Source organism: Lepidochelys kempii, chromosome 5, assembly GCF_965140285.1.
Source record: "Lepidochelys kempii isolate rLepKem1 chromosome 5, rLepKem1.hap1, whole genome shotgun sequence".
NCBI lineage: Eukaryota > Metazoa > Chordata > Testudines > Cheloniidae > Lepidochelys > Lepidochelys kempii.
This window is the reverse complement of record NC_136384.1, coordinates 51356709-51375955: the sequence shown is the minus strand read 5'-3', so window position 1 is coordinate 51375955 and position 19247 is coordinate 51356709. Positions and strand designations below refer to the sequence as shown.

Sequence of the window (19247 nt, the reverse complement as noted above, 5' to 3'; positions counted from 1 at the left end):
ATGCCAGCAACAAGTTAATTACTTGGAGTAACATTAGAACAGAAAGGATGAACACAAGATAATCAAAGGACAGAATTATTGCGAAAGTTACTAGCCCCAACAGATGTGTCTACTTTAAGGTTATTCTTGGGGATGACTAATTTTTCAAGAGATTGTATAGAAAACTATGCAGAAAAAGCTAGCCCATTGTATCAGTTGTTAATATAAGAACATACATAAGACTATAAGAATGGCCATCCCGGGTAGGACCAAAGGTCCATCCAGCCCAGTACCCTGTCTACTGACAATGGCCATCTTATTCTCCATCTTATTCTCTTATCCCTTTTTTAATGATTCCTAACATCCCGTTTGCTTTTTTGACTGCCACTGCACACTGCTTGGACGTCTTCAGAGAACTATCCACGATGACTCCAAGATCTTTCTCCTGGTTAGTTGTAGCTAAATTAGCTCCCATCACATTTTATGTATAGTTGGGGTTATTTTTCCAATGTGCATTACTTTACATTTATCAAAAAGAAAAGGAGTACTTGTGGCACCTTAGAGACTAACCAATTTATTTGAGCATGAGCTTTCGTGAGCTACAGCTCACTTCATCGGATGCATACCGTGGAAACTGCAGCAGACTTTATATATACACAGAGAATATGAAACAATACCTCCTCCCACCCCACTGTCCTGCTGGTAATAGCTTATCTAAAGTGATCATCAGGTTGGGCCATTTCCAGCACAAATCCAGGTTTTCTCACCCTCCACCCCCCCACACAAATTCACTCTCCTGCTGATGATAGCCCATCCAAAGTGACAACTCTTTACACAATGTGCATGATAATCAAGTTGGGCCATTTCCTGCACAAATCCAGGTTCTCTCACCCCCTCACCCCCCTCCCAAAAACCACACACACAAACTCACTATCCTGCTGGTAATAGCTCATCCAAAGTGACCATTCTCCCTACAATGTGCATGATAATCAAGGTGGGCCATTTCCAGCATAAATCCAGGTTTTCTCACATCCCCCCCACCCCCATACACACACAAACTCACTCTCCTGCTGGTAATAGCTCATCCAGAGTGAGTTTGTGTGCGTATGGGGGTGGGGGGGATGTGAGAAAACCTGGATTTATGCTGGAAATGGCCCACCTTGATTATCATGCACATTGTAGGGAGAATGGTCACTTTGGATGAGCTATTACCAGCAGGATAGTGAGTTTGTGTGTGTGGTTTTTGGGAGGGGGGTGAGGGGGTGAGAGAACCTGGATTTGTGCAGGAAATGGCCCAACTTGATTATCATGCACATTGTGTAAAGAGTTGTCACTTTGGATGGGCTATCACCAGCAGGAGAGTGAATTTGTGTGGGGGGGTGGAGGGTGAGAAAACCTGGATTTGTGCTGGAAATGGCCCAACCTGATGATCACTTTAGATAAGTTATTACCAGCAGGACAGTGGGGTGGGAGGAGGTATTGTTTCATATTCTCTGTGTATATATAAAGTCTGCTGCAGTTTCCACGGTATGCATCCGATGAAGTGAGCTGTAGCTCACGAAAGCTCATGCTCAAATAAATTGGTTAGTCTCTAAGGTGCCACAAGTACTCCTTTTCTTTTTGCGAATACAGACTAACACGGCTGTTACTCTGAAACCTTTACATTTATCCACAATAAATTTTATTTGCCATTTTGTTGCCCTTAGTTTTGTGAGATCTTTTTGAAGTTCTTCACAGTCTGCTTTGGTCTTAAATATCTTGAGCAGTTTAGTATCACCGGCAAACTTTGCCACCTCGCTGTTTACCCCTTTCTCCAGATTGTTTATGAATAGGCTGAATAGGATTGGTCCTAGAACTGACCCTTGGGGAACACCATTAGTTACCCCTCTCCATTCTGAAAATTTACCATTTATTCCTACCCTTTGTTCCCTGTCTTTTAACCAGTTCTCAATCCATGAAAGGATCTTCCCTCTTATCCCATGACAACTTAATTTATGTAAGAGCCTTCGGTGAGGGACCTTGTCAAAAGGCTTTCTGAAAATCTAAGTACCCTATGTCCACTGGATCCCTCTTGTCCACATGTTTGTTGACCCCCTTAAAGAACTCTAATGGATTAGTAAGACATGATCTCCCTTTACAGAAACCATGTTGACTTTTAAGCAACAATTTATGTTCTTCTATGTGTCTGACAATTTTATTCTTTATTATTGTTTCAACTAGTTTGCCCGGTACTGACGTTAGACTTACTGGTCTGTAATTGCCAGGATCACCTCTAGAGCCCTTCTTAAATACTGGCGTTACATTAGCTATCTTCCAGTCATTGGGTACAGTAGCTGATTTAAACAACAGGTTACAAACCATAGTTAATAGTTCCGCAATTTCACATTTGAGTTCTTTCAGAACTCTTGTTGAATGCCATCTGGTCCTGGTGACTTGTTACCATTAAGTTTCTCAATTAATTCCAAAACCTCCTCTAGTGTCACTTCAATCTGTGACAATTCCTCAGATTTGTCACCTACAAAAGACAGCTCAGGTTTGGGAATCTCCCTCACATCCTCAGCCGTGAAGACTGAATTCCAGAATTCGTTTGGTTTCTCCATGATTACTTTATCGTCTTTAAGTGCTCCTTTTGTATCTCAATCATCCAGGGGCCCCACTGGTTGTTTACCAGTTTTCCTGTTTCTGATGTACTTAAAAAACATTTTATTACCTTTTGAGTTTTTGGCTAGTTGTTCTTCAAACTCCTTTTTGGCTTTTCTTATTACATTTTTACATTTAATTTGGCAGTATTTATGCTTTTTCTTTACCTCACTAGGATTTGACTTCCACTTTTTAAAGGATGCCTTTTTATCTCTCACTGCTTCTTTTACATGGTTGTTAAGCCATGGTGGCTCTTTTTTAGTTCTTTTACCGTGTTTTTTAATTTGGGGTGTACATTTAAGTTGAGCCTCTATTATGGGGTCTTTGAAAAGTGTCCATGCAGCTTGCAGGGATTTCACTCTAGTCACTGTACCTTTTAATTTCTGTTTAACTAACCTCCTCATTTTTGCATAGTTCCCCTTTCTGAAATTAAATGTCACAGTGTTGGGCTGCTGAGGTGTTCTTCCCATCACAGGAATGTTAAATGTTATTATATTACGGTCACTATTTCCAAGCGGTCCTGTTATAGTTACCTCTTGGACCAGATCCTGCGCTCTACTCAGGAGTAGATCGAGAATTGCATCTCCTCTTGTGGGTTCCTGTACCAGCTGCTCCAAGAAGCAGTCATTTAAAGTATTGAGAAATTCTGTCTCTGCATTTTGTCCTGAGGTGACATGTACCAGTCAATATGGGGATAACTGAAATTCCCCACTATTATTGAGTTTTTTATTTTGACAGCCTCCCTAATCTCCCTTAGCATTTCATCATCACTATCACTGTCCTGGTCAGGTGGTCGATAATAGATCCCTACTGTTATATTCTTATTAGAGCATGGAATTACTATCCATAGAGATTCTATGGATCATGCGGATTCATTTAAGATTTTTATTTCATTTGATTCGACATTTTCTTTCGCATACAGTGCCACTCTCCCCACCCAGCCACACACATGACCTGTTCTGTCCTTCTGATATATTTTGTACCCCGGAATGATTGTGTCCCATTGATTGTCCTCACTCCACCAGGTTTCTGTGATGCCTATTATATCAATATCCTCCTTTAACAGGAGGCACTCTAGTTCACCCATCTTATTATTTAGACTTCTAGCATTTGTGTACAAGCACTTTAAGAACTTGTCACTGTTTATTTGTCTGCCCTTTTCTGATGTGTCAGATTCTTTATATGAATGTTTCTTGTCTGATCTGGCACATACTTTGTCCTCTTTCATCCCCTCCTCCTGACTAAAACTTAGAGAATCTCTATCAATAGACTCTCCTCTGAGAGAAGTCTCTGTCCAATCCATGTGCGCCTCTGCAGCAATCAGCTTTCCCCCATCTCTTAGTTTAAAAACTGCTCTGCAACCTTTTTAATGTTAAGTGCCAACAGTCTGGATCCACTTTGGTTTAGGTGGAGCCCCATCCTTCCTGTATAGGCTTCCCCTATCCCAAAAGTTTCCCCATTTCCTAATAAATCTAACCCCCTCCTCTCTACACTATCGTCTCATCCACTCATTGAGACTCTGAAGCTCTGCCTGCCTATCTGGCCCTGCGCATGGAACTGGTAGCATTTCTGAGAATGCCACCATAGAGGTCCTGGATTTCAGTCTCTTTCCTAGCGGCCTAAATTTGGCCTCCAGGACTTCTCCCCTACCCTTCCCTATATCATTGGTACCTACATGTACCACAACCACTGGCTTCTCCCCAGCACTACACTTAAGTCTATCTAGATGCCTCGTGAGATCCGCAACCTTTGCACCAGGCAGGCAAGTCACCATACGGTTCTCCCAGTCATCACAAACCCAGCTATCTATGTTTCTAATGATCAAATCTCCCACTACTAGCACCTGCCTTTTCCTAATGACTGGAGTTCCCTCCCCCGGAGAGGAAACCTCAGTGCGAGAGGATACCCCAACATCATCTGGAAGGAGGGTCCCAACTGTGGGAAGGTTTCCCTCTGTTCCCGTTGACTGCTCTCCTTCTCTGAGCCTTTCATCCTCCTTAACAGTGTAGGGGCTATCTGACTGGAAGTGGGACAAATCTACAGTGTCCCGGAAAGGCTCATCAACATACCTCTCTGCCTCCCTTATCTCGTCCAGTTCCGCCACCAGTTAAGGAAAGGTAAGAAATGGGAATGGGGATTGGAACAGCAGGAAGTGTTCACTCAGCTTAAAAAGGCATTAGCACAAGCCCCAGCCTTGGTATATCCAAAAGTAGGACAGCCTTTTGTATTACAATTGGCTACTACAAATGCTGGAATGAGTGCTATCTTAAGCCAAGACCACGGTACAGGTCTTTGACCTCTGGTGTATGCTTCTAAGACTCTAGATGGAGTAGAACAAGGATTTATTCCTTATGAAAAAGAGGTATTGGCATTAGTTTCGGCTTTGCAACATTGGGAATATCTAGTAGGACTATCCCCAGTGCTTCTGAAAACATCCCATTCACCTCTAAAATACATGCTGACAGGGAAAATTAATGATGGGCATGTTTCCAATCCCAGGTTAACAAAATGGATACTAGCCTTGTTAAATAAAAATATAGCCATGGAAAAGATTCCAAGTCTATCTCCAGTCTCTTTTGGTCTCCTAATAGAAGCAGAACAACATGAATGTTCGTTACCAGAAATTCCCACGAAGTACCTATACTATTCCAAGGTGGAGCAGTTCTAAGCGAAATCATGGATAAAGTAGTTGTAGTTTGGTTTTTGGATGGTTCTAGATTTTCTGAGGAAGGTAAAACATATGCGGGATATACAGCAGTGAGAATATCAGAAGAGAAGGTTTTTAAGGGTCAATGTTTGCCACATTCAGTGTAAACTGCCAAAATTGTAGCGGTAAGAGTAGCACTGGAAAACATGCCAAGAGATGAAGCTGTGGCTATTTTCACAGATTCTGACTGAGAGCTGTAATAGATTGGATACCTCAAAGGGAGAAGACGGGTATGAAATCAGGGAAGGTAAACCTATTAGTCATGCTGAAAAATTAACTTATTTATGGGGATTAGCACAACAAAGAACATAATCAGTACTAATGGGAAAAGTAAAAGCCCACAAGAAAACTGTTGAGGGAGCTCAGTGGAATCAGAAGGCAGATGAACAGGCTAAAAAGGGAGCCAAGGAGGGGATGATATGGCAACCGCAATTCCAGGTGGCCCCGATAAAAAAAAAATAGAGGGAGAAAAGATAGAACAAATTGATTTAGTAGAAAATAAAGAAAAGATCCAAAAAATAAAAAAAAACTGTGGAAAATCTAAGTCTAATGATCATGATGGTTCTGGAAAGTCACTTCCAAAGAAAATATGACGATGATTATATAAAATATGGCTCTGATGTTGCACTCTATGATTTTATGAAAATATGCTAATGAGTGTGAATGTAATGTAACTGGAATATGTTTCATGCAAAACGTCTCTTGTAAGGTGTCATTACAAAGCTTATAATCTACTGAGTGTGGTCATCCTATTTGTATAAATGCATCACTCTTGAATCTGAAACTATAAATATGAAATATAACTTTGAGGGCCTATTGTAATTATGCAAAGTGTGGGCCATTAATGGTGGTTTGGAATCTTGATGGCTCCCATCAGCCAGGACAATTGACTCTGTTTGTAGGCAGGCTTTCCTGTGAGTCAGGCTGGGAGGAATAAAGGTTTGGAGTCTCACAGGACATGTAACCATGTCACCTGGTACTAAAATCCATCTTAAACCTGGTGCTTTTCCATTTAGAAGGGGGTGGGGGAGCAGAAAGACAAAAGATTCCCGCCTTGTGCCAAAGCCATATAAGGGGGTGGAACAGAACAAAGGGGGCTGCAAACATAAGAAATCTCCTAGCTACCACCTGAGCTGGAACAAGGGCTTTACCAGGGAAAAGGATTGTGCCCATACTAGGAAGGTATCCAGTCTGTGATAGAAGCTTATTGAAACATCTGAGGGTGAGGTTTTAGCTGTATTCAGTTTTCTTACTGTATTAGGCATAGACTTGCGGGTTTTATTTTATTTTGTTTGGTAATTCACTTTGTTCTGTCTGGTATTACTTGGAACCACTTCAATCCTACGTGCTGTATATAATAAAATCACTTTTTACTTATTATTTAACGCAGAGTATGTATTAATACCTGTGGGGGGCAAACAGCTGTGCATATCTTTCTATCAGTGTTATAGAGGGCAAACAATTTATGAGTTTACCCTGTATAAACTTTATACACGGTAAAATGGTTTTATTTGGGGTTTGGACCCCATTGGGAGCTAGGCATCTGAGTGTTAAAGACAGGAACACTTCTTAAGCTGTTTTCAGTTAAGTTCGCAGTTTGTCGGATGTGGTTCAGACCTGGGTCTGGGTTTGTGGCCGGCAAGCGTGTCTGGCACATCCAGGCAGGGTTCTGTAGTCCTCAGCTAGCAGGGAAAGCAGGGACAGAAGTAGTCTTGGCACATCAGTTGGCAGCCCCAAGGGGGTTTCTGTGATCCAACCCGTGACAATGGCTTTACATGCACTGGTGATCAAGAACGTCCAAAACCACTGTGTGTAATTTGTAGTGATGTTCTAGCAAACAGCAGCCTCAAACCTTCTCTACTTTGGCTCCATTTAGAAACTAGGCATACTGCACAACTTGACAAGCCTGTTGATTTTTTCAAGTGAAAATTAGCTCAGAGAAAAAGTGACATTACCAGTTTTTTATCCAAAGCAAGTACTGATAATGAAAATGCACTTGAATGGTCATACTGCATGAGCTATCAAGTAGCAAAAGTATCAGAAGCTCATACCGTAGCAGAGAGCTTGATTGATCCATGTATAAAAGATGTACTTCATTGCATGCTCGAAGAAAAGGCTGCAAAAAGGATTGACATGGTACCTTTGTCCAATAATATGTTGTCACAAAGAATTAATGACGTCCAAATAAGGAACCTGGAGAGCTCATCTAGTCCAGTCCTCTGAGCTGAGGCAGGGCCGTGTATACCTATACCAGCGATACTCAGACCTCAGTTGATCAGGACTTAAATCAGTGATCAATATTACCCAAAAGAGCCACAACAGTGTGAATTCATTGTTTCATTTACTATTTATAGTATCAGTGTCTATTTCCTTTATATTCATACTTCCATTCCTATGGCCTTTCTGAATTCAGAGTTTTGTGGTTCCAAAATATCATAATAAACCCTACTTTTATCAAAGTTCTCTCTGAGGTAGAGCAGGTCTTCTATGGAGTACTCATCATGCATTCCTGTCCAAACAGTCAGGCTGTACCTGTATTAACAGAGTTATTAAAAGTCCATATTTTTATCTTAGTACAAAGCATCAGACACATAGAAAGACAGCACTAATAGGCTTCTAAAATAATTAGGATTCTGGAATCTTAATTTCAGAAACAATTACATATAAAAAACTAAAGGATGTTAAAGTTGGAAAGTCAAGCAATCAAAAGTTAGGAAATAACAGAATTTAGGTTGCCTGGGAACTATTAATTCAGCATCCTTGTGCCTGTGTATTATGATACAGTCTTTAATTACATGATCACATACTATTTTTTCCCACAGGATCACAAGATAGATGATGCTCAATGGTAGCTATTCACTATTTCTTTTTGTTCATACCATTCTATCCCTGCCTCTCCGATGCTAAACAATTAATTTAAACCATACGCTTCATAGGTGGTCACTGATTGTGTTCCCGCAGTTTCTGGATGTTCACCTTGAGATATCTGGAGCCATATTTGCCATAATGCTGAATACTCATTGGGACAACTGAAGTCAATTGGAGCTATGCACTAAAACATATAAAGTACTATAAAATGTTAAGTACTCTGAAAAAAAAAATCAGGTCCTAGGTTTCTCAAATTGGGTACCCCAAATTAGTTGACAATTTACAATTTTGCCCTTGATCTCTAGGTTTCAGATCCTCCTCTGCAAATGGGGATAACACCACCATCTTACCTCACAAGGGTGTGGTAAAGATAAATCCGTTAAAGTTTGTGAACTACTCAAACTATGGTAAGAGCTATAAGAAAAGACCAAGAGGAAGTTAACAATTCTGTATTCAGCGCAGTGTTTCAACAGAGTGTAGTAAATAAGGCCCTAGCCACACACTGAATAGTGAGCGTACAAAAAAGATATTGAACAGCTACCCATTCAGTGAGCATCATCCATCATGTCCACTGAATAAAGAGGTCCTACAGGAAAAAGTAGTATGTGATCATGCAGTTAAAGACTATATCATAATGCTCATGCACAAGGAGAATGACTTAAGATTACACCTTAATACTGGCATTTCCTAATTTTGAGTGCTTTATTTTGTATGTTTACTGTTCTTTTAATATAGTTATTTTGTATATAATGTCCTGAGTGTTTAAAAAGCAACCTGAAAAAATGAATTCTATTAAGAACAACCATATTGACTCCTGAATTGGTCATGGGCAGGGTTGGAACCTTTACATCCACAGCACAAACCTTTACTACTTAAGCTAACAGAGTAACTGTTAATGGTAATAGGTTGTTATTAGGGCTGTCGATTAATTGCAGTTAACTCACATGATTAACTCAAAAAAATTAATCATAATTAAAAAAATTAATCGTGATTAATTGCCGTTTTAATTGCAATGTTAAACAATAGAATACCAATTGAAATTTATTAAATATTTATGGATTTTTTTTTTACATTTTCAAATACATTGATTTCAATTACAACACAGAATACAAAGTGTGCACTGCTCAATTTATATTATTATTTTTATTACAAATATTGCACTGCAAAAATGTTAAACAAAAGAAACAGTATTTTTCAATTCACCTCATACAAGTACTATATAGTGCAATCTCTTTATTGTGAAAGTGCAACTTACAAATGTAGATTTTTTTGTTAAATAACTGTACTCAAAAACAAAACAATGCAAAACTTTAGAGCGTACAAGTCCACTCAGTCCTACTTCTTGTTCAGCCAATCACTAAGACAAACAAATTTGTTTACATTTAGAGGATATAATACTGCCCTCTTCTTATTTACAATGTGACCAGAAAGTGAGAACAGGCATTCACATGGGACTATTGTAGCCGGCATTGCAAAGTATTTATGTGCCAGATAGCTAAACATTCATATGCCCCTTCATGCTCCAGCCACCATTCCAGAGGCCATGCTTCCATGACACTAGTTAAAAAACATAATGTGTTAATTACATATGAGACTGAAATTCCTTGGGGGAGAACTGTATGTCTCCAGCTCTATTTTACCAGCATTCTGCCATATATTTCATGTTATAGTAGTCCCAGATGATGACTCAGCACATGGTGATCATTTTAAGAACACTTTTGCTGCAGATCTGACAAAACGCAATGTACCAACAAAGGTACCAATGTGAGATTTCTAAAGATAGCTACAGCACTAGACCCAAGATTTAAGAATCTGAAGTGTCTTCCAAAATCCGAGAGGGATGAGGTGCGGAGCATGCTTTCAGAAGTCTTAAAAGAGCAACACTCTGATGTGAAAACTTCAATATCTGAATCACCAAAAAAAGAAAATCAACCTTCTGCTGGTGGCATCTGACTCATATGATGAAAATGAACATGTGTCGGTCCACACTGCTTTGGATTGTTATTGAGCAGAACCCATCATCAGCATGGACGCATGTCCCCTGGAATGGTGGTTGAAGCATGAAGGGGCATATGAATCGTTAGAACACCTGGCACGTAAATATCTTGCAATGCTGGCTACAACAGTGCCATAAGAACATTTGTTCTCACTTTCAAGTGACATTATGAACAAGAAGTGGGCAGCATTATCTCCTGCAAATGTAAACTAACTTGTCTGTCTGTGCGATTGGCTGAACAAGAAATAGGACTGAGTGGACTTGTAGGCTCTAAAGTTTTACATTGTTTTATTTTTGAATTCAGTTATTTTTTGCACATAATTCTAGATTTGTAAGTTCAACTTTGATGATAAAGAGATTGCACTACAGTACTTGTATTAGGTGAACTGAAACATACTATTTCTTTTGTTTTTACAGTGAAAATATTTCATGAAATATACATCACACTTATTTTTACTATATAATTATAAAATAAATCAATTGGAATATATCCGATATCAACTCGATCGAGTGACAAGGACTGCTGAATGGAACTCCTTCCAGGGTTTCATGAAATACATGTAATATATTGTATTCATTTCATGAAATGTAAACACTGAATCTAATCCAAAGTATATACAAAATGAAACTGTTTAAATTGGTTTGAATTGATTCCAAATTGAGAGATTAAACTATTGAGTCTATCTGACTACATTTGAGTTGAGAAGTCTTTATGATGGAACTTAGTGCAATGTTTTCAAGGCTTTGCAGATTCAGTTATGAAATCATTTTAAAAATAAGCTTAGTAGAATTTTAATATTTTGCGCACACATAAATTGCCCCACTTTATTACAGCAGACAGAATATCTTTAGTCCATATATTTTATGGGGGAAATTTCCACTTAAAAAAATCATTTCAGTTTGCTCTTTTATTGATAATGTAGTAGCTATCTTGAATGCAAATTAATACATATGACAAAACAAATTTTAAAACTGAGTAATTTTTTTTTTAAAAAAGCTTTTTAATATGGTTTGTAACAGGTGTGCACATAATAAGTGTGTAACATCTGACTACTATCTGCCTTTATCATGCAAATGACTAAATAAGAAGTCCTCAAACTTACCTGTTTGACTTTTGTAATAACCAGAGCAACTCAGATTTTGACTGTCGTACCAAAGCTGCTCTAACAGGGAACGTTACAGGCTGAGTAAGTGCATCACATATCTGAGCCATCTCTTTCACCATTGCCCAACTGTATCCTATTGGAAAGATCATTTGATGCAGTATTAAGAAACTCTCCTCATTCCTATCAGAATATAAAGGTATCAAGATTTATAAAATAGTTAGATTTAAAATATACCACTGTTCCATACTGTCAACATGTGGATTTTGTGAAAATCTACTATTTCTAAAAATAAAATTGAACAAAACATGCCTATGAACAAAAATGAAACTGACTACTCATTTTCACTGTCCAAGTTCAGAAAAATGCCAGAAGTAAATATCAGCTTAAATAGTGAAAAATAAATTATACAGTATTTGTAAATTCTGTATTTCAGTTACTTAAGTGTTATTTGTAATATTTTCAAAGAAATATTAGTTATGGAAATCATTGGGAGTTCTGCCATTGACTTCAATGGAGACATGGTTTTTAACATAACAGTGACCCTTTAAAAATAAAAGGAGTACTTGTGGCACCTTAGAGACTAACAAATTTATTTGAGCATAAGCTTTCGTGAGCTACAGCTCACTTGAAAGAATAAGAAAAAAGGTAATTTTAAGAATATTTCAGAAAAAATAAAAGAAACAACTGCCATGGTTTTAAGTTATACAGAAATGAGGTGGCTAAAAATATTTTAGTTAGGGTTTGGAGAAAATATGTTTAAAAGCAAGCAATTTAACACAGTTTAAAAATTGCTTGCTTTTAACATCTATTTTTGCAAGCTTCAAAAGCTAGTAAAAAAAATTTTTAATTTGTTTTTTCATTCAATGTAATGGAAAGTGTCAGGTAACCTTAACTACACGCATTGCTATCTCTGCCATCTATAACATCACAGTGGTAAAAACACTAGTGGCCAGCAGCATCTTGTCTACACCAGTGCTCCCACTGCTGCTGTCACTGGTGAAGCTACACCAGTGTTAAAGTAGTGCAAACTTTTGGGGGAAAAGATTAATGTAGGTCCAGCCTGTACGTAGAACTGTGATTTAATACGCAGGTAATAACCACTTCAAATATCCAGTTACAATTAGTGCAGTTACGCTGTGTCCATACAATCACATTTTGCACAGCAGCCACACATCAAATGTATTTGTACATTCACATCTATCACACTGTTTTCCTCTGTTTGTATGAAGGCACTCTGGGAAAAAAACTGGGCTGATATCACATAGTATCCCAGCCAGGAATTAAATGCCCAGGTAACTTTATCCACAGAGTACCAACATCACCACTTGGGGTAATGCACTCTGGGATGTTGTATTGCAGAGAGAGCTGGGAGAAAGAAGGACCAGACAGCCCTGTTACCCAAACATGATTAGCTGCTCCTGCCTAAAACAACACAACAGTGTTACAACCTGATTACAGGAAGACAAAAATCAACTTAGGCTGCCAGCAAGGGCAATATATAATTAACTGTCACCTTATCTAACATTCCTCTTACTTAAATACTACGCCAGCCTCTTCTGAAAACAAAGTTACATGAAAATCATGAAATATCTCCTCAAAAGCAGAAACAATCAGTTGGAATCTATGTGTCCAGTACTAGTTATGTTGTACCAACCACCTGTACGTGTGAAGTTTTAAACTAGCAATTGTCAGAATGAAATTTTATATCTTTAATGCCTTTGGCTGCTAAGTATTGTTTTTGCTGTCTTTTACCAGTGCACACATCATAAGCCTTCCATTTCCGTTTCTTAGCTTATAAAAGTCTTCATACAATCTCTTTGATGGAAAGGCCATTTTGATGTGAAAATGCAACAGTTGCAATCATAGAAGATCAGCTGTTTTTTTATATTATAAAATGAGGTAAGAGTGAAACAAAAGCTCCTGTCTGAGTAATAACAGTATGCATAAAATGAAGTGAACTGTAATTAAATATTTAAACTTGTATTATTACACTTCCTTGGACAGTCAGGTTTGTTTTCACTTTTTAAAATTTCACTTTTTAAAAATTCATGGATAATCAGCATGCAGAAGTGAACATGGCCTGATTTACAAAACCCTTGCAAAGAATTCAGCTTCACAAATTTAAATAAAAAAATACAGTAGGACATATTAAAGATCTTGTTTGAACTAACAAACTGTCTTAAACCATCTCATTGTCCTTAATTATTGCAGAAGTCTGAACAAGGATTAATTTAATAGAACATTCATACTAAGGGCCTGATCTTGCAGTAATTCAGTGGAAGTTTTGCCCAAGATGGGACTGAAATATTGACAGCTGGAAGGACTGACAGCAGCACTGTAAAAGCCCTGATATCTAAGGAAAAGGTTAAAAAAATAAATACAGTTAACTTCAGTAACAGAAATATAGTGGATCTATATATGTTCATAAACCCTATTTTCCAATTCTATACTAAGTTGCAAAATGACATACATTTAATAAAATCATTGTCTTTTAGTCTATTTTATTTATGTTAATTACATTTTAAAAAAACTGACAGATGTGTGCAAAAGAAATTGCATCTATGTTATTGAGGCAAACATGGAGGCAACCTCAAGCCTTGCAGCGTGTAAATCTTCCATCTTTACCTTTATTGCATTGTTGAGGCTGCCACCCAGTTGTCCAGCCCAACGATAAGGTCACATCCGGGCAGAATGAAGTTACAGTGTCTAGAAATCTTTTTGCATCCACAACAGTGTTACTTCCATTAGGTCCAGGGAGAATGTCTGCATTAATCCAGACAGGTCGCCTCAGATGCAACTTTATGCCTTCAAGAAGCATCATAGAGGGCTTCACCGCTGCTAGACTATAAAGATAAACATACTATCAGCAAGACAACAGATTCCTAGTGATATGATGGGAAAAAAATACAATACACACACACTCTATTGAAACTGTTTCCACAAGCTAGGGCTAGTTCAGGCAATGCTGTTAATCAGCTGCTGGGGACCCCCTGTTTATGAGGCCCCATCCCAATCATATCCAGATTACAAAGCTCATGTGGGTAAAGTTTATGCCTTACTGTTGCATTGTATGGAGTATGAAATGCTTCATGCTCACTGAGAGCTCTGGGGCGAGTTGCCTGATAAATCAATATGTCTTCCTCTTCTCTTCATTGTGCCCTGGTTGAGATTCCCACCTTCTCCTGTTTAATAGGACACCTCCATCTACTATTTCCCTGTCTCACTCACAAACACATATACCTATTCTCTCTTCCTTTCCACACTTGGCATATTTAAGGCAGATGGATGAGAAATGTCACACACAATCTTGGCTACTGTAGCTGGCGGATCTATTTGCTTTGCTTTGCACGGGCTCCAGATGTCCCTGAACTAATGCTGCTACAAGCTACTGAATGCAAAAGATAAATATCAGGCATCTCAAAACATACTTTAAAAGCTTGTAGATTTCCCTAGACAAAAGGAAAGAAATTTTTTCTCCCCAGAAACACTTCATAGGTGGAGCTTCTGCCTACCTCTTCCTGTTCTTACCTTAATATGCCAAGCTCTTGGAATTAAGCAGCACATAAGACCCAAACTGATATTATTTGTATTATCTGAGTGCCTAGGAGCCCTAGTCATGGACCAGCACCCCATTTTGCCACCACCACAGCAGTGTCCAAAACCAGCATAAAAAGTGGGATTATATGGTCAATCATGCTAATGGAGCGGATTAAAAAGATAACCAACAGGAGTAATATGCAAAAGGTTCCTATATATATACTGTACATATCTCTAATACAGGAACAGCTTTATTACTCCTAAGGGAATTCTGCATCACTGCGCATGTGCAGAATTCATGGCCCCCTGCAGATCTCTTTGCTTACCCGCAGAAAAATGACTTCTGATGGGGAAGCAAAGGGAAGCTGCAAGAGCGGTCATGTGCCCACTCCCTGGCAGTGCAGACAGGTTGGTGTGGGCACCTTGAGCAGCCGGTAGAGACTTAAATCACTGCCGGGGAGGGGTGGGGGCTGGTTAGTCATGTGTGAAAGAGAGAGAGAGAGACACTCTTTCCCTCTCACTTACTATAGCAGCACTCTTGGCGTGCAGGGGCAGTGCTCTGGGGTATTTCTGAAGAAGCAGGTGTGGGGCAGGCTCTGTTCCCTCAGGCGGAGGAGAATGTAGTAGCCTGCCTCCTTAGTGAATTGTTCCCATTGTTTTTAGTGAATCCTCCAGGAGTATAAAACAGGTGTAAAAATTTTAAGGCTCCTTTACATTGCCAGAGTGGTGTAAAGGAGCCTTATTGTAAAGGACAGTAGGGCCTTATAAATGCTTATGGTGCTTTAGTGATTAGAACTGTTCCAAATTTTTGGACTGAAAAAATTTCCTACCAAAATATGCTCCTTTCTGGAGATGGTCAGTAGCATAGGCGCCAACTCCGTGGCTGGAGCACCCATGGGGAAAAATTGGTGGGTGCTCTGCACCCACCGGCAGCTCCCTGTCCCACCCCTCCCAGCCCCAGCTCACCTCCGCTCCGCCTCTGCCTCCTCCCCCAAGCTCGCCACCACTCTGCTTCTCCCCCTAGCTCCCAGTGCTTGCCATGCAAAACAGTTGTTTCGTGGCGGCAAGCACTGGGAGGAAGGGGGAAGGAGGGGGAACATGGAGGATTCCGGGAAAAGGCGGGGCCGGAGCGGGGATTTGGGAAAGGGGTCCAATAGGGGCACGGATGGGGCAGAGTTGGGATGGGGACTTTGGGTAAGGGGTTAGGATGGGGGCCAGGCAGGGGGCAAGCACCCACCGGCGCCTGGAAAAGTTGGCGCCTATGGTCAGTAGCCAGTATAAATTGTGAATTTGAGTCCCCAGCCCTCACTTGTTCTTCAGTTGCCTATGATGTAACACTAAGCATATGACTGCATATATTTGCTGACTAATAATTATAAGTAAAGGGTCAGTACTAGCTATATTACTAACAGACAGAGGGGGTTTGGGGATTTCCTCCAATGCTCCCCACTCCCATTCTCCATCCATTGTATTTTAGTTTAGATAAATTACCAAGGTAATTGAAACCAGATGGATTATATCCCATTATTTTGACAAAAATATGCAGAATTTTGCAGAATTTAAAAATATTGTGCGCAGAAGTTTTTGACACAGAATTTCCCCAGGAGTACTTTATCCAAAAGCTGCTGCTCTTTTGGACAGTTTCTCTCATGTTACTCTCCTGCCTGTGCTTGTACAATGTGATTGTATTTTTTAAATGCTTTTATACAATTACATTTTTATACTGCAGCATTATTTTAAAACCTTTTTGTAAAACATAGTATTTGGCTGAAAACTTGTCTTGGAAAAAGAAGAGTGAATTGAAAATGAGTTTTAACAATATATTTTTTTTAAAACTACTATACTTTTCCCTTCCTTCCCCGTTTCTGGCTGACACTTACAGAGTCTATATAACAATAAAAGAATTTAGCCTACCCATGTATTCTGTATTTTCATAAACACATGAAATCTGTAAATGTCAAGGTATAGTTTTATTATTAAGGACAAAAGATATAAACTGCAATTTACAACTGTCCTTCAAGTTTTGCATTTCTATTGCACACTTGATCATGCCCTTCTATGTGGCGATCCCACCCCCACATTTTGATTGTAAAAAACAGCTACTGTGCATGCATATTAAGGCACAAGTATATGGAATTTTCCAATGGAAAATTTCCAGCCATCCTCGTGCGCATGTTCTAAAGGCCTGTTTTTGGCCTGAGGAGGGTTTAGACTGGTCAGAGCCCTGGCCAAAGGAGGGACAAGGTGTCTTTCTAGAGTTTCTATTCCTCCTGCGTGAACTCTCTTGCCTATTTTGAGGCTGGTAACTCCTCAGTGGGGGCTGTGGTCTAAAATGCCTCCACTAGTTGGCAGGAGTGTGAAGGCCAAGGGACTTTAGGGTGGCCCTAGAGTCCTTGAGGCTGTGCAGGCGGGAGTCACTCTTTTCTGAAAATAAATTCTGACCCTCAAAGGGGAGGTCCTAGATGGTCTGCTGGACCTCATATGGGAGGCCAGAGACCTGCAGCCAGGAACTCCTCCTCATGGCCACCCCAGTCGCCATGGTGCATGAAGCCACATATGCTGCATTCAAAACTGCTTGCAGAGACGTCCAGGAAATTAGTTTACCCTCCTCTACTAGCACAGAAAACTCTGTGCAAGAGTCTGGAGGCAGGAGTTTGGTAAACTTTGTCAAGGCCCCACATGTATAAAAGTTATATCTGCTGACCACCTCTGGATGGTTAGTGATGCAGAGCTACAACCCCCCTGTCGAGTAAACCTTTCTCCCGAAAAAGCCCAACTTTTTGGCCTCTCAACTTTTCAGGGAGCCTGGTAGCCCTGGTGCTCACGCTGGTTGGCCACGTCCACTACTAGTGAGTCCAGTGGGGGGTGCGTATAGAGGTGTTTGTACCCCCTTGAGGGGACACAGTATCTCCGCTCAGACCTTTTCGCAGTGAGCGGCAATGAGGACAGGGTCTACCACAGTATGTTGGTGGCTTCGCTAATGGTTTTGATCAGCAGCAGCACGATATGGGGTGGCCCAGGAGGGGAAAGGATATCGACCATTGGGTCGGTCTCCTCCCCCTCCCCCTCTATTTTAATATTGAGGTTCTGAGCCACCCACCTCAGCAGCTGCTGTAAGACCCTGCTGTCCTCCAGGGCTGGGGCAGTTGATGTGCTGGCCACTGCCTCATCAGGTATGCAGATCAGCTGGGTCACCATCAAAATCTCTGGTGTCAAAGGTGTGGGCGGTGTCCTGAAGGACACAGAGACCACCGATGCCAATCTGGAACTGTAGCTCTGCCCTTGGCTTTGATGATAAGCCCAGGGCGTCCAAAGTGGCCACTAAGGAGCTTGCCACTGGCCCAGCCATGGTGCCGGGTAGGAGTGGCGGTCTTGGCGGGAGTGGGACCTCCTGCTCCTACTGGAGCACGACTCTGCTTCCGACTCAGAGGCCTCCGACTCGGATGGGTGCTGCAAACTGGGGGACCGGAGCAGCTCCTCCACGAGGGTGGCCAGTGTCAGGGAGTGATGCACTGGGGATGATGCACGCATCACCATCATTGCCGGCTTGCCGATGGATTGCACTGGTGCCCAAACCAGTGCCAGCGACCTCTCCTTGGAGGGGAGGCTGGTGCCATAAGTGCCAGAAGGTCCAATGAAGCCTCGAATGCCTCAGGCATGGAGGGGAGCTGCAGGTCCTCTTGGTGGTGGGCTGGCAAGCGATGAGGGTCCAGGCTCGACTGGACCCCCCGCTGGGGCAGGAATCGACATGAGCCGTAGTGGTTGGGCACTGGATGGAGGCTTACCGACTGCCTGGTCCTTAGACCTGGTCAGGGAATGTCCTCTGTCCAACCTCTTCTTTTTGTGAGGTACCAGGGATTGAGACCAGTGCCTCACAGAGGTCTGGGTCCTGTGCACAGAGCCGTGGTGGTGCCGAGGATCTCTAGAGAAGCCCCTTCTTGGCACTGGCTCACGCATCAAGATGCTTGGAGCTGGCTCCCCCATGCCAGGTTCTGACTGAGGCTGAAGCGCTGCCTCCATAAGTAAAATACAGAGGTGCTGATCTCTGTCCTTTAGGGTCCTAGGGCGGAACTCTCTGCAGATCTTACAACGTTCGCTAAGGTGGCCCTCACTGAGATACTTCAAGCACTAAGTGTGCGGGTCACTTCTGGGCATAGACCTGCCACAGTCGGTACATGCCTTAAAGTCCGGGGACCCAGGCATAGCCCGGTGCCAGTGGAATGTTGCGGGGGGAGGGAAGCCCCCCAAAGGAAACATATGAATCTATTTACACTAACTATACAAATAAGAACTATACTAGTACTATATACACTAAAAAGGACACTGTGAAGAACACGCGCTTGCCAAGGCAAGAGCAACTGGGAGTTCCAGCTGGCCGTAACAAGCGGTAAGAAGGAACTGAAGGGGTGGCGGG

At 41.0% G+C, this 19247-nt stretch overlaps 1 protein-coding gene across 4 annotated transcripts in view; it reads right to left on the bottom strand.

The window, feature by feature from the left end:
• The window catches only part of FAM151B (family with sequence similarity 151 member B), a 72586-nt gene that overhangs the window by 36190 nt on the left and 17149 nt on the right, over nt 1–19247 (bottom strand). For 3 of the 4 annotated variants that reach the window (XM_073344366.1, XM_073344364.1, XM_073344362.1), the window contains 3 exons: nt 13922–14139; nt 11294–11429; nt 7776–7858 (listed from right to left, as the gene is read on the bottom strand). In XM_073344366.1, the coding sequence (XP_073200467.1) occupies nt 7776–7858; nt 11294–11429; nt 13922–14139 (437 nt within the window). Of the gene's footprint in view, nt 1–5976; nt 7859–11293; nt 11430–13921; nt 14140–19247 lie in introns of those variants that run through there. The other variant, XM_073344365.2, reaches the window with a different exon arrangement.